Genomic DNA, 16481 nt, shown 5'->3' with positions numbered 1-16481 from the left:
AAGAAAAATCTTTGATGACTCTCCATAGATAACACAACTTACTTACATTGTGAGACTCAATCACATGCTACAAAACTATAGATGGCGCACCAAAGCCATCAACAAAATAGCACCACCCAATGTTATGAGGTGTGAAGCCTAAACATTGAAAGCCATAAAGAGGTTTATTCCCTCCAGCATGATAAACTTAAAGATGGAGATGATCTTAAGCTCTAAATGTAAGCTACAAGGGTAGTTTTCTCACCATTCTATCTTTATGTTGGAGATGAATCCTTGCAATGCCCATACACTATTCACACCTCCTGTTCTTGTGGTATGCAAGTCATGTGAGTTTATGCTTTTTCCACCTTCGGGAGTAGAGGTTTCCATGTAGTGCGAGTGAATGAAAGTAGAAGGAGGAGAATCTTGTTTCATGCTCTAATGGAGGTGAGAGAAGGGAGAGGAGTTAGCTTGGTGTGGAACTATGTGGTGGGCAAGGGGAAGAGATGGGGAAGAAGCTTGCTTGGTGCTACAATGGAGATGGGAGAAAGCTAGTAGAGAGATAATGTTGGACTATAGGGGATGCATGTGGTTGTTGCAGCCATGGAGAGCTTGGAAAAGGGTTTGTAGAGAGAGAAAATCACTTTTAGCTATAGAATAGGTTTGGAAAGACTTTGGAGGGTGGAAAATGATGTTTTGAAATTTTTTGAAAAAAAATAATTTTTTGGAATTTTTTAGTGTACGTTTTTTACTTTTGGAGGTCAAAAATACTTTTTTGACCATGAAATAGGTTATGGGACCTTTTAAGGAGGAAAAACTTGAAATTTGAAATTTTGAAATTTTTAGTGTATTTTTAAATCCGGGCCAAAAAGTGGGGGAAAAAAGGTCAAAGTGGTCCCCCCCCCCCCCCCCCCCCCCTCCCTTTCCCCTAGCCACCTCCCTTACCTTCTCACTAGGTAAGAGGCCATTAAGAGGTGTAAGGCTACCTTGTCCCCCTACTTTTTTGAGGGTATAGAGTGTGTCCACCACCCTCTTCCTATTGGCTGGCCTCTAATTAACCTTAATCCCAAAGGGCCCCTAGAGGGTTCATATTTTTCCTAATAGAGGTAGCGTGGGTCTGCTTCCTAGAGACACATGCAGAGATGACAGACATGGATTTCTTTGATATGCTCATGCTAGAAGTTGATGAGTTGGTGTCAGGACGCACACTTTTGTCTATGGGTGAGAGGGGCGTAGCCATCGCAGTGTCGGTATTGACACATCCATACATGATTAGTCTTGATGATGTAGTATATGCAGATAGCGCAAAGGAGGCTAGAATAGCCAGGTTTGCGTAAATTTCGTCAGCGTTTATGTTGTCTCATGTACGCCCTACTAGTGTTGAGGCCCGACTAGCAAATGTAATGGGAGCATTTGTAGCAAGGATTGTTAGTCGTATGATGGTTGACATCAGTATGATGCATAGTGGAGTTTTGCAGACCATACAGAGTTGTCTGCGAGATTTACATGCAAGCTCTAGCGTGGGTATGATTTCTAGAGTCGATACGACCGCATGTAGATCGACTGAGCAAGCTAGTGGAGTAGATTGAGAGAGTCTTTCAACCATTTTCTTGTACATAGTAGTAATTGAGCTAGTAGCATTCACTTATTGGTGCATCACCTTTAAGTGGAAGATTGTTGGGATAAAGGTGTTGCACCTTTGCCCGGGTCGGACGTCTAGTGTCTGGTAGCACACTATACATTCCTTATTCTTCTTATACCTAAAAGAATAAGGAGCTCTTCTCATTCTTGAGAGACTTGCTCCACCCATACAATTCCTTGTACTCTCTCCTTCTCCCCTTTTCGTACGCACACACCACACCGTACACACGCATTTCACGCACTGCACTCTTTAAATAGCATATTCCAAACTTTAAAAACTTCTATACAATATGCCCTAAAGTGAAGCCGTGCTTCGCAGAAGTCCATCGAAAGATGAGACAAAATGGATCCTACGTGCTCATCGCTAACGGTTGCTCGTGCTAACAACCAGATATCAAAACAGAAGACAATCGACCTTGTCGAACTTGCACAGAGAATCGGCCGTGTCGAAGTGTACATCTTATTGAGAATCATTAGATAGTCCAATATTGAAATAGATAGCTCAAGAAGCTTAAATATCAATTTTCATTGTAACTGTCAAACTCTATTGGACCGAAGAAACATTTGCTTGTCAAGTTGGCATGGGAAAAACTATTGCACTTCCTTACTGACTTGCTTGAATTTCCACACTTGGTACCAATTCGTAGCACCCTGTGAAATGATTGTCAATGTTGGAATCGGCTCATAGCTGTGGATGACAATGTACTTCATGTACTTATTTTGCATGCACTCTGGCAAGCTGAAAATGCTTTGGAGCGACCATGCACCCAATTCTTATACATAGATATGGAGCCTTGTTCCTAGAAGTCTTGCTTTTTCCCTTTGCTTGATAGCACAAAGAGGACATTATCAAAAGAAATATCGACGATTGAAATCTATGGCCAATTGACTTACAACCTTGTTGTAACTCAATGCAAGCCATGCTTGTCTTAAATGTTTGGCAAACTAAAAAATAACAATGAGAAAAACCAATTTTGCAAACTTCAAACATTCGTGTGCAATTATAAAAATAACAATCATTCTTACTCCCAAATCCATGCAGATGGATGGAAATTGCTAAATCTAGTCAGCCTTGTTGTAACAAGAAGCAAACTAGGCTTTAGAAGCCTCGGATGGTAATCATTGCAGAACCAATTCGAAATTGAAACTGAAACTAGAAAATGAGTACCTGGCAGCTTGTCGGATGCGCCAATATCTTGTATGTAGGAAAGAATAACTTTGAGAGCCTTCACCCTCCTTGAAAGTTGCACCCACAAAGTTTGAAAATTTAAACCCCAAAAAGTTCTCATGATAGCTAAGCCCTGTTGGACACAAGCACTTGTGTCTTGCTTAAATGGCGAAGAAATCTTTCAGCTCAGATGTACTTGCTGGATTTTTGAATCCATGAACTGGGAGATTGACGGTCTTGCACAAAGCCATGGTCGTGCTTAGAGCCATGTTGATGAGGCCTTGCCGACACAATTTTACCAAGTCCAAAGACCTTACCTTTGCTGATTTGAACCTTGCCGTCGACGATTTTGAGTCATGTCGAGGCAGCCTTGCCCAAGCTCTTTGCTTGCCTAAGCCTTGCGGAAGCCAACTTTTCAACCCTTGACGTTACTTGATGATAAAAATAATAAATATGAAAACTTAATTTTTTTTGTGCAACGATGGCGGCGAGCGCTGCAGAGAAAAAAGTCGCCCATAGTGCGCTGTAGAGAGCTCGGAACCTCTAAGCCGCCCATGCCCACATTGCACCAGAGAGAGAGAGAGAGAGAGAGAGAGAGAGGGGTCATGCTAAGCCCCGTTTTCTCCGGCCATTTCTTACTGCCGAGAACTTTGCAAAACGGCCTATCCCATGCTCCTTCCAAGATTCCTCGGCTTGCCCGAGAGAGAGAGAGAGAGAGAGAGAGAGAGAGAGAGAGAGATTCTTCCCTCTTCTCCATCCCCTCCCAATGTAAGACAGAGGGGATTGGCTCGCAACCCAACCATGTCCTATATAGGCCCTTGGCCATGTTATTTATAAGGACCCCTTTTACCGCATGTCCATCATGGCCCTTGGCCTATCCAATCTTACCTTAGGCCTTACATTTGTATTTGGGGGTAAGGTTTGTGGATTGGGGATAAGGAGATTGGCTCAAGCATATATGGGTGTGTAGAATCTCCTCTCAAAGTAGAGGATGTTTTTGTATTTGGGGTAAGGTTTGTGGACTAATGCCGAAGTGTGAGCCTCCCATGCTATAATACCTTGGTGTTGTAGGAAAGCCTCATTCATTGTAGGGCCTACTAATGCATGCTAAAGTAGATGTGTTGCATTCCATCTTCCAAACTACTTGTTGATTTTTTGCATCCATCCAAGACTCCATATTTTGCTTCCATGACTCTTTACTTATCGCCCATGAATTTCTAGGAAATCAATGTGGAAATCTCTAGTCATATACTCTACAAACCTCTCCATGACCATACCCTCGACTGCAAAATGGTCTTGACTCAGAGAGGAGGAGCATGTAAGGTGTTTGTACCTTCATTGGAAAGTTTTTATATAAATAATATGAATATTTTCAGGCCCTTTCCAAGTGGAGACAATGATGCTACCACTTCATAGGTTTAAAGCACGCTTCAATAAAACTACTAGTAGGCATACAAGATTGCATTGCTTCTTAGCTCCGACTATCGTGTAGCATTTCGATTTGAAGGGGTGCAAGATCAAACCCCGCACGACGTCGTATTTCAACTAGGCGAGGAGCCACCTTAATTTTTTTAGCACAACATTTTGCATCTAGATTCATTAATTTGAATCAGTAAGCTTGCATTCTTTGACATGGGCAGAAATGTTATCTCTAGAAGATGACTCCTTAGTGTATCTTTTGCACTTATCTATGCTACAAATTGTGCTATGTAGGTTGAGATTGAGCACTCCTTTGTAGCCTTTCTTTAACCTGGAACTATGGCCTTACTACAAATTCAGCCCCGTAGAGAAGTACCAATGTTAAAAGTTGCTACCCACTCATTAACATATGTTGTTCAAATGCATAATAGGATCTCGTGCCAACCAAAACAATGCATAACACATTCATGCCATTTGTGATTGGTTGGTATCTTAGGGGCAACATAATTGAGGCTTTTTACTACATCGAGAGGCTCTCGATTATATACAATGCATGGCTTTGCTTTAGTGAGAGTTTTCACAAATATAACCTTTGCCTTGAGGCATTCACTAATCAAACTATGCAATAAAGAAATTTCAAGCATAGTCATGAACTTTTGTGGGCTGATATCATTCAAGAGCAATGAAAAATGAGCAATAGGAAAAAGGCAAGCACAGAGAATGAGGGATAAATCACATTTACTATATTTTCATTTTTTGGAGACAAAAGTCTTCCATATCTAGCATCTTGACGTGGGCAACATATTCCCTAGACACAACTTGTGTGAAATTATGTGGAATTTATGTCCTACACAAGCCTCATGTCTACCGTGTATGTCATACATCAAATGGTTGTCATCATAATACACATTGGGGCATGGTAAATGAAGGAGGATTAGATTTTTTTTTAAGGAGCTTTGGGCTACCATTACTCACATTGAAGAATATGCCAGTGGCTTATCGTGTATACAAAGTTATTGCATGAGGACTAAGGGTGCTTTAAGCATCGATATGAGAGATTGTAATAAAAATTTTAACAAATAAACTTAAAATTAAAACGAACTTTTTATCTGTCTTAAATAAATACTTGTTAAAATTCAAGAATTGATATGCTAAAAATACTAAATCGTAACATGTGATTGTACTCTCAATTTGCTGGGCAAATAATCTCTCAAGGTTCTGGAGTACTTAGGTTGGAACTTGACGCTGTAAGAATTCACAAAAATGCATGCTTGGCCACGGCAAAATGAAGTGTGCAAAAGTACATGGATAATGATAAGACCATCAAGAATGAAAAGAAAATTATGTTTTCGAGTCATAGTGCCCTCTTTTGTGTTTAGTGTTACGAGCATTCAAAGAAGATCTATTTGCACATTCGCACTTGAAGTCAATGAACAAAGGCATAATTATATTCTTTTGTTAGTGCTTGCTTCTTAACTACTTGGTTTGTTTACTTCGTTGAAGCCCGCATGAGTTTCTGGGTACATTTGCCAATGAAACGGTCATGTCTAGTCATCCACAAAAGTTGGTCACCATTCTTTAATTTCATGGTACACATCCCTAGTACTGACGATGTACATGTCAAAGAAACTAAGTTGCATTTAACCATGCAAGGAGGTGCATATGTACATGTAGAGATCCATTCAAGTATACTACAAAATCAAGCAGCATTCGGTTTTTAACTACTTGGTTTGTTTACTATGTTGAAGCCCACATAAGTTTTTAGGTACATTTGGGGATGAGACAGTCATGTCTAGTCATCCACAAAATTTGGTGACCATTCTTTACTTTCATGGTACACATCCCTAATCCTGACGATGTACAGGCCAAAGAAACTAAATTGCATGTAACCATGCAAGGAGGTGCATATGTACATGTAGACATCCATTCAAGTATACTACAAAATCAAGCATGACATCTACTACAAGGCATCACTAGCAGTGTAGTAAAAAGGTAGGCAAGCACATGCACGCACAAGCCATCCACAAGATAATGAAACTCATATACAAACTTCCTAAACCCCTCTCTTCTTATCACTAATAACACACAATTTATGGATTGTGAACCCATCAAAAAAATTGTGAAAATCAAAACTAGCACTAGCGTATTTATTCAAAATTGGTGCCTATCAAAATAAGTAAGGCATTGGTTGACTTTCCCTTTATTGCTAAAAATAGGCAAATCGAGGATGTGGATATAGCTTTGACTTAGGGAAAACCGTCAAAGAAAGTAAATCATGAAAGAGATAGTTAACATGTGTCTTTCCTTACAAATATATGGACATGTCAACATACAACATTTGAACTCCCGACATTCAAAACATATAATCACAAGTTGTAAAAAAGGCCTCTCTCTCTCTCTCTCTCATATCCTACACAAGCCCAGCTGGGTGCTTAGCTCATATCTAGCAGTACAGGATTCTTTAGTATTTTCACTTTGGTACTCAAACTTTGTATCAGATCCACCACATTGTAACTTTCTAGTCTCATAGGTCACTTCAGCTTTTTGAAGATGCTAATATAACATTTCATTTCATTTCTTTTTCTCACGGCATACAAGTTTGACCTTGACCTCATCATCCAAAATATATGATCAAAAGTTTCCACTTCAAAAGGTCAAATCAAGGTAAATATTGAGAGTAATCATAATACAAAAACGTTTATATACACCTATAGTTGCCTATAATATTACCTATTAAAAAGAGGGCACGCACACCAATTGAAAATTAGCTTTATGTCAGAACGGGTATTACATACGCCAGATACGTGATGTCATTTTGTGATGCCAAATGGCTTTATCTGCCATTAAATGGCAGTCCATAGCAAACAAGTCATTTTAGCACAAACATCTCTAACAAAGAAGGCTTCACATCAAGGCCGTGCATAAAACATGAAACAGTGGCAGATCAATCCAAACTTCTACAGCTACATAAAGGTACATAAATATCATGCAAATAAAATTGAGAAAATTTCATCTAATTAAGTACCTCCCCATTATATACTCCAAAAAGCCCTATGCATTGACCAGGCCAGTCCAAATACAGGCATATAATATACAAAAATATGTAGGCATCAAATAGCAGGAAACTCTGCTCAAAAACTCCAGAACAGTAATATACTCAATGCCAATAACTATAAATGAAAATAATTATGACTTCTTGAGCCTCGTATGGACAAGTACCTCCTCATCAAGCCCTATGCATTAAACAGGCCCGTCCATGTAGGAGCATGTAATATACAAAAATATGTAACAATCAAATAGCTGGAAACTCTGCTCAAAAACTCCGAAACAGTAATATACTCCATGCCAATAGCTATACATGCAAATAATTATGCGACTTCTTGAGCCTCATATGGACAAATCCTGTGATAAATTACACCCAACCCATATCTAGTAGTAATTGAATAAGAACAGATTGAAGTGATCACAGACAACTCATGCCTTTCAACACCCCAAAAAAACATGTCATTAGACCAGAAACCTAGCCGGAAATGTTATGTAACTTAATCAGGTTACCTAATCTTCCACCATCCAAACTTAAACATCTCAACCTGTAACTCTTAGCACAAGTACTTCGCCCAAACTGTGAGCAGGCCTTGAAACCTCAAGAGACTCTTGTGATTCTTGGTCAAATGCCTCTACTCTTCTGTTTGTCGTAAGCGCCCAAGCCTTTCTCGACTTTCAGAGCACACACACACAGGCACAATGTCTCACTCATAAACCTCTTAAAAGTCCTTGAGCCGTGACATACGACACATCCCAACCAAAACTGAGTGTACAAACATAGAAAAAAGACAAAAATTAGAGCTTGTTTAATCACAAAACAGGACAACTCTTACAGTTAAACTCAAGGCATTTAGATAAAGTTTTCAATTGGGCTTGATTTGGACTTTCGGGCATGCACCTCCAACCGGATTTCAATGCCTTCGCAAAAATGGGGAACAGACGAAAAGCCTGATTGTTAGGGAACTTTACTTACCCTGAAAAACAATCGATGTGAAAATACATATGCAGAGTTAGTCCCAACATAGACTTGCTTTCTAAAGATAACAATTCTTCTCTCACTTCAATCCTTTGACAATATCAATTTCATTGGGTCAAGCATCTAACTGGCAGAGAAAATATTGAAAATAAACAATACATGTTCACAAGAACCAACTACAAAGCAATTCGACAAAGCATTTCACACCACACTGTGCAGAGCATGCTTACCAAAAGCAAATCCTTAACACCTGACAATTTCCGCCGCTGGCTGCTAATTCACAAAGGACAAATGCTCTCCACTAGACATACAGAAAACAGAAGGAAACCGCTAAAACAACTAATCATTAGGCAACAATCAAGCAAGACACATTATAATCATCACATGGACTGCAGAAAAACATGATGTCGCTTAGATAAAACCATATGAGAAAAATGATGTCACTACTTGAAATACAGAAAACTGCAGAGAATGGCTAAAACAGCTGAACATTAGGAACTAGCAAGTGAGAAACAGATTAAAACCTTTCCATCGACTGCAGAAAACATGACATCACTTCAGTAAAAACAAATGAGCAGAAATATAGCAACCTAAGCAGCACGTCATACATTCGCATAACAACCTCCAAATCCTGGAAAACTTGCAGTTGTTCGTACCTAACAAAACCTTTCTGATGCTAGAAGGACTCAAAATACAATTTCAGTGCCTTTGCCTCAAAAAGAACCTCACACCGTATGAGAAAGTGGCAAACCTATTTCCAGACGAAGCCATCTTTGTCGTTAATTTGCTCAAATCAATGCAGCCCCACAGCAACACGTATTTGATCAAAACAATGCAGTCTTACAGACATGTATCCACAGGCCTTGAACACAACAAACTTTACCAAAGCCTTCCTAATGCAGACAACACATTAGCTCTGAGCATTTTGGACCCCTCCTGGTCCAGCAGGCATACTAGCAGAGTCAAAGCCCCCATTGTTGGCCTTACCTGTAGGAGAGGCTCCATCACCATGCGAAGGATTGGGTGGGACACCTCCATGTGAATAGCCAACTGCAGTGCCTTGCTGTACATAACTTGGCTGGGCATTGCCTGCTTGGACATAACTGGGCTGAGGTGTAGGAGTTGGGAGGGACCCTTGACCAGGGTACCCAGATTGTGTGGAGCCTTGTCCACTATACATAACAGTGTTTCCCTGTTGCTGTGTACCATAAACAGGCGCCGGTGATACTTGAGCTCCATAAGGACCTTGCTGTGCATAACCTGGTTGTGGAGTCCCCTGTTGTCCATAACTCGTTTGAGCGGCCCCCTGGGTAGCATATCCAGGCTGTACAGGAGCACCCTGACCATACCCTGGTTGGGCTGAATACCCTGTTTGAGTAGCTACAGCTGGACCATATCCTACTTGGGTAGCCTCTTTCTGGTTATAACCAGGCTGGGTAGAGACCTCCTGCTGTGAGCCTCCTTGCATGGAATATCCAGGCTGAAAAGAGCCTCCCTGTCCATAAGCTGCCTGTACACCTTCCTGCTGAGTGAAACCAGGGGCTTGCTGACCATAACCTAGTGGCTGGTTTGAAGGCTGTTGTTGACCATAGCTTGGCTGCATCGGCTGCGCTGGTTGTGCTGATCCCAAAGCGTATCCAGGCTGTGCGGAAGGGTTTTGCTCCGACGGTTGAGACACACCCTGAGGCCCATAACCTTGCTGAGAGTACCCTGGCACAGCTTGTTGTCCAAAACCTGCCTGTCCTGCAGTAGTCTGCCCATAAGCCTGTTGCTGCGGAAAAGCTTGCCCATAAGGCTGTGGGTTAGTGGATTGGCCAGGGCTTTGCACAGCAGATCCCTGCTGCCCATAACCTTGATGCCCATACGGACTCTGCTGGTTATAGGCAGCCTGTGGTTGACCATAGCCAGAGCTATTTTCAGTAGGACTTGCCCCCTGCTGACTTGATGGGTTAAAATATCCCTGTGGTGCCTGCTGCTGTTGGGCCGGTACAGGAGCACGCTGTGCAAACCCTCCGTACTGTTGAGAGTGTCCAGAAAACTCTTGAGAAGATCCATATGGTTGCGGTTGACCAGAGAACTGTTGAGGAGGAGGGCGCTGCTGATTGTACCCACCATAGGGTCCAGATTGAGGTGGGTACTGTTGAGGTGGCCCACCAGGCTGCGGTTGCCCATAGCCTCCATAAGGCTGAGACTGAGTTTGACCTTGTCCAGGATAGGACCCTTGTTGGTAGCCATAGCCCTGAGGTTGCATTGGTGGACGAGGTTGACCCCACTGAGGGGCTCCAGGTGGCCTGAAGCCTTGCTGGTTGTAACCCCCTGGTGGACCTCTTGGCCGATTCTGCATTAATGGATTAACTTCTAAGGGCCCAATTCTGAGTAAGGTTAGACAAGAAAAAACAAGAAATCTAATCTAAATTTCAGAAACAGAAACACATTAAGCAAATGGCAGTTTAGTCCTTGTGCTAAATCATTAAGAGCCAGTGGAAACAAGAGCTAGAACAGTGTTAATATGTTTTAAGTACCACAAGAAAATTAAACCTTTCCAAAAGTTTGCCTCTTTTCAATTAAGATACAGATTATAACATGTTAGAAGAGAGTAGAGAAAATCCATAGCAGATTTCAGCTCTCAACCAACATGAAAGCCTGAATATTTTAATTGAAAAGGCACACCTTTGAAAAGGTCACGCGTTGGAGGTCTAGCTTGAATAAGATAAAGAAAAAAAGGCAACTTACCCACTTAGAACCAGAAGCCAAGCCAGCAGCAGTGACTTACCAACTTGAAGCCAGATGAAAAATCAGCGAGCCAGCTTCATCTGTTACTCTTTGATGTCTAAAACAAGAAACTACAGTATCGAACAATCCTCTAGGTACACAGTCTTGCCTGCATTTCTTGCTTTAACACCAACAGAGAAGCTAAAAACCACAGAGCTTGTCTCGATGGGACATCTTTGCCATCCCCTTTACTCTAATTATTCGCACCAATTCCAAAGTATCACATCAAGCTACAAGGCATCTTGATAAAGGGACAGCCCTGATCACATGTTTACAGTAACAAAAGCAGCAACAGCCAGTAATAATTGCAAATATTTTACTGGCCAAACTGGCCTGACTATGTCGATACAACATGAACAAAAAGCAAGCAGTAACAACAGCATATTTTTACAGACAAAACCCTGTCTACAAGTTGCTAAATCGTTCATTTCAAGGTCACGCTTATGATTACCATTACGAAACATCAGAGCGAGACATCTATGACAAGCTCGTACCTTCTGAGAATAACATCTACCAGGTAGAAATGTTCAGTACCTAACAGGGGGGCCTTGTTCAAAAAAGAATGTTGTCTGCAAAAGGAAAATCCTGAGCCAAAATTGCCTGTGAACTTCACATCAAAGAGGCCAGTTTAGCACTTCCAGTAATCCAGCTAAACTTGCACAACTTGAAGTATAGTATAGACTCTCTGTAGAAACACTGCTCAATGATGACCACTAGCACGATCCACGGGATCGAAATATGCACAAAGTACCTCCTTCAGATATTAGGCAGACAAAGAGATCTGCTCAACATATTGCGCTAACATAGTTCTCAAGTCACAAAAATTGCAAATGCACCAATAGATGGCAATTTATAGATTATATATAGAGTACAAGTTTAGAAATATCTGTTTGAAGCAGTGACAGAGGCCATTTAACACGCTTTGGTAGTAGCAGAACAACTTTAAAATTAGCATTTAGCCCAAACCAGACTGGTATTTGATACTGATTTGATATCTGCATGTAAAAGCAGAGAGTTCTGCTCATGCAGCTAATGCAACCGGTCAAATCTCAACATAAAAGACAACCTAGAGATGGTAACATTGCCAACAACTTCCAGGTAAAATCAATTATGTCTTACAACTATAGGAAACTCACCTGTGAACCACTTCCACCCAGCTAAGAATTCACAGTCACCACCCCATTATGATATTGGAGACCACAAAACAGTAGCTCATTTAAGCAAGCTGCACACTTCATGTGCATCACAATCAATTCTATTTGAGAAAAGCTTCACGAAATACCTGCACCTGGACATTGGCCAACTTTTATTCTGCAAATGAAGCTGTGAAACACAGCTTCCAAACTAAGCTTAGCATGACCCTAATGCAGGAGGCAAACCTAGCATACAAGCACCCAAATGAAGCTCCTACTTCAGCCCTGTCAGCACATCTGCCAACTTCATATCCACACACTATATGGATTGTTAATTTATCAGCAGAAACTCATACCAGCATAGAAGTAAAGATAAAACGTTGCTTAAGAGTTCTGGAGGCATGGATCTTGTGGTGCTGCTTTATTACCATATGAAAAGCTTTAAGAGGTCTGCAGATTGGATCTGCAGAAACTGCACCTTAAATGCAAGACATCCCTATGACATATTTCTGGTTTACTTGGAAAATCTATGCTTTTCAAAAAAAATCAATGAAGACCTAATTATCCTGAATTCTTATCTTAAAGAAGAGGTGTTATGAAAAGCCTAGGAACCTATCATCTCCATAGGAGCATGTAATATAGAAAACAACAATGTTCTAGAAACACAGTACCCTTAATATCTTAATCAAGCTACGTAAATACTTCAAAAATTCAAGCATGAAAAAACAACCTATTACTCTGATGACCACCTGACACCAGCAGTATCATCAAAAAAAAGCAAATATATCAACTTTCAAGAAAAGATTAAACTCGATCAATAGCACATGCAATGAAGAAGCCTACCTCATCAATAACTTCTCTGATCAAATCACTTGCCATGTCAGTCTGCTGTTTTGTACCTACAAGAGTAATCACTCTTTCCTGGCTGTAGTCTGGCATTGCTGCAGGCACAAGCTGTCCATACAACTTGAGGGTAAGTATAGCTATTGCCCAATAATACCAGCTTTAACAAGGACATAATCGGCTGAGCTCACCTGAATGCGTGCTCCAGACTGATGCTGCATGCTTTTGATAGTTTCTCCACCTCTTCCAATGATAAGCCCCACCTGATAGAAACACAAATACACACACACATGCATGCACACATCAGCATCCTTGGCACTGTGCCACAACACAAATCTTGTCCTAACAAGTGCGTTGATTACCTTGCTCGTTGGAACCCTTATCTGGATTGGTTCACCGAAGGAACCAGATCCACCAAAGCCACCACCTGAAAACTGACCTGGACCACCTGCATCAGCCTATATTTCCAGTAAAAAAGTAAGCCTTTGCAAACAATCAGTTTAAAACACATGTGCAGCAAACAGGCAGCTATCCACCTCAGCTATCACATCCTTGATCATTTCTTCCGCTCGCCTGATCTGGTCTGGAGTTCCCATTATTTCAACCTGCCTATTTGAGGCTTGAGGATCATGATCAGCATCTCTTGTGATTTGTATTCTGGCTCCTGATCTTGCCTGTAGCCCCTTGATTGTTTCTCCACTTTTCCCGATAACTACACCAACCTGCCAGTAACAGCCAGCAATTCAGAAAGGGCTGGTGCCATTAACAATGGTAAAAACTTTCTAGTGAATTTAGACAAACTGTTACCCTGCCATTTGGTATATCCATCCTCTTCGAATTGTACTGCCCTTGCATATTGTAATAGCTTCCATCTTGATCTTCTCTATGATGCTGCACATCTTGAAACATCTGCCCTCGATCATGCTCTGAAGCAGCAGAAAAATCACATAGTCAGCAACTACATCATATCAAAAAACATTCGCATTTCACAGCATTATGCAACCAAAAAGCTCATGTGGTTCCCTAACAGCTTGGCCTAACAAGCCAACAGCTATGCTATCTCCATTGTCCGCTGCACCTCCCAAACAACACTTCAAACCCCCACGCCGCGTGCAAAACAAACAACAAGAAGAGATTATGCACACATCCACTCAGCAGGTGTGTAATCAAGTGCTAAAAGAGACCATCATCACTCACTCACTACCATATGTGATCCTCCACATCAATCTTTGGCCTAAAGCATACCAATAATGTGATAGAACATCAAAAGATTGACACAGCCCAAAGTAGAGTTTTGTTTCCAGTCCAAAAGCACTAGGTGTCGCGCATGCATTTTGAGCATGCTTTAAACTAAGCACTATGTCACAAACAAGTAAGCATTTTTGTGCAAACAAAGCTTCAAGGAATATCAGACTGGAGCAACCTAACTTTGCAACTTTTCCAAGGACAAATAGAGGATGACAACCTGTGTAAGCCAGTAATTGGATAAAAGAGTCGTATGAACACACTAGTATATATCAAGAGATGTTGCAATTGGGTCTTATGAACGAACATCATACAGACAGTCGATGCTTACATTAAAAAAACCTTTTGTTGTACCACGCAATTAACAATGCATAGACATTAAACGCCGTCAATAGCAAAAGAACCAGAAGTTGGACACACCATCATGGGGGTACCCTGAGTTGCCAGGAAACTGATCATCTCCATCATCATGAGAGCGTGGCCGCTTGTTGTCTTGGGAAACTAACCGAGCAACAATCTGCTCAGCCCTTTGCTTTGCCATTTCAATGCTGCTGAGTCCAGAAGATGGAGAATTGCTGAAAGCTGTTCGAGACTCAGATGGAGGCCCAGAAAAGCCGGTTTTCCTTTCTGGCTGGTCACCCGGTGGGCCTGAAAAACCAGTTTTCCTTTCATAATCACTACGAGGGGGTGAAGAAAACCCAGACTTGCGCTCAAAATCTGGCCCAGAAAAGCCTGTTTTGCGATCTGAATCAACAGGAGGAGGCCCCGAGAATCCCGATTTGCGATCTAACTCACCAGGATGACTAGAAAACCCTGTTTTCCTTTCAAAGTCACCAGGTGGCGGGCCTGAGAAACCAGTTTTCCTTTCAGAATCATTCGGTGCAGAAAAGCCAGTTTTGCGCTCATACTGCTCCCCTGAAAAGCCACCTCTGCGGTCATAGGGCTCGGAGAGAGGAGCTGAGAAGCCTGTCTTTCTGTCCTGCTGGAGCTCGCCAGGAGGACCCGAGAAACCTGTCTTCCTCACACGTTCTCCCGGAGACGCAGAAAATGAAGTCTTTCGCTCCGGTTCCTCGGTCTCCTCGTGCTTCCTCTTGTTCGGGTAGTCTTCGAACGCTGCGACTGCCTCTTCAGCCATTGTTGCGAGGGGGAGCGAGAGAGAGAGAGACCTAAGTGTAAATTTTGATATGGATGATAGGCTAGCTAATTGATATTTACCTTTAGATTTAGAGATTTTTTGGAACATGTCACGGTGTAATATATTTGGAGAAGCACATTTTCGTTCTTCATGGTAGCACTAATAACCTAGCTAGTCTTGCTTGGTGGGCATTGCTATAGAACATAACAAGACATTCACAGATTGACATCAAGCATCTGTAAACAAGTACAAAGTGCATTGGTGAATTTAAAAAAAAGAAGTGCATGTGTATTTATTAAACATATATGATGATTGATTACCTCTATAGTTGTCTCTAAAATGGTCCAATTTCACGGCTTTCTCTAAAATAGTTTGAGAAGTGAGACCAAGGTGCTGCTCTTTGCCGTACGTGTTTTGATAGATTTTGGAGCGCATGCCTCGGCTTTTGTTATGGAACACGAGCGGATGAGTAGAACCAATTGATAGGCAACATAAGCTCAGCTTGGGAGTTTTAAGCCTTCTCCTTAACCTACTTTGGTAGTTGTTTGCAGATTGCCATTCAGCCTGGTAATATCAGACATTTAGTATCTAGACTAGGGACCCATCTTTGAGGCACCCATCGTACTCTAAATCAAGCGTATCTGAGAGAGAGAGAGAGAGAGAGAGAGCGCTACATGTTGTCACAATCAAAGGGAGCAAGGAGTCTTGGATGTCAATCACAGATCATATTACACATTTGCACCTCGAAGAGTTTGCAACCGGTTAGTTTTCTCTTCGTGGGGCCTTTCCACCTACCCCTCAGGACGAGCAAATGAGAGTGTCGCAATTCTATTAGTAGAAATTAATATAGGTAAACCAAGATCTTCAGTTGTTGCGTTGTCACCCATGCCTTTACGCAAGCCATTAGATATGGCCAAGGTGAAAGGGAGGAAAGTCATAGTCTCTCAAGCTGCATTCAATCATTAATTTACATGCATCACCTCTTTGATGGCTTCATGGCTACATTTGATTTGGTATGCTGCACAGGTAGCTCGTTGTGCAGAGTTCTTCCTTGGAGCAGCTTGTCATGGCGGTAGCAAGAGCGCAAGCACCCTCATGCCAAGACAAAGAGTGCAACCCAAGCAA

At 41.6% G+C, this 16481-nt stretch overlaps 1 protein-coding gene across 3 annotated transcripts; it reads right to left on the bottom strand.

The window, feature by feature from the left end:
• Positions 1-8036: 8036 nt before the first annotated feature.
• LOC147462199 (uncharacterized) lies at positions 8037-15400 on the bottom strand. 3 transcript variants are annotated; one of them, XM_086509609.1, is made up of 8 exons: positions 14642-15399; positions 13784-13902; positions 13513-13698; positions 13339-13434; positions 13168-13239; positions 12977-13087; positions 9216-10566; positions 8037-8226 (listed from the first exon to the last, which is right to left on the bottom strand). In XM_086509609.1, the coding sequence occupies exons 1-8, from the start codon at positions 15354-15356 to the stop codon at positions 8222-8224; spliced, it is 2655 nt and encodes an 884-aa protein (XP_086365735.1). In that variant the 5' UTR covers positions 15357-15399; the 3' UTR covers positions 8037-8221. The 3 variants fall into 3 exon arrangements, with proteins under 3 accessions (XP_086365735.1, XP_086365736.1, XP_086365734.1); XM_086509610.1 differs by lacking the exon at positions 8037-8226 and having other exon boundaries at positions 8838-10566; positions 14642-14869; positions 15017-15400; XM_086509608.1 differs by lacking the exon at positions 8037-8226 and having other exon boundaries at positions 8838-10566.
• Between the last annotated feature and the right edge of the window lie 1081 nt (positions 15401-16481).

The sequence above is a fragment of the Adiantum capillus-veneris genome, chromosome 3 (assembly GCF_014529385.1).
Source record: "Adiantum capillus-veneris isolate H3 chromosome 3, ASM1452938v2, whole genome shotgun sequence".
Taxonomy (NCBI): Eukaryota; Viridiplantae; Streptophyta; class Polypodiopsida; order Polypodiales; family Pteridaceae; genus Adiantum; species Adiantum capillus-veneris.
This window is presented reverse-complemented; position numbering and strand designations above follow the sequence as displayed.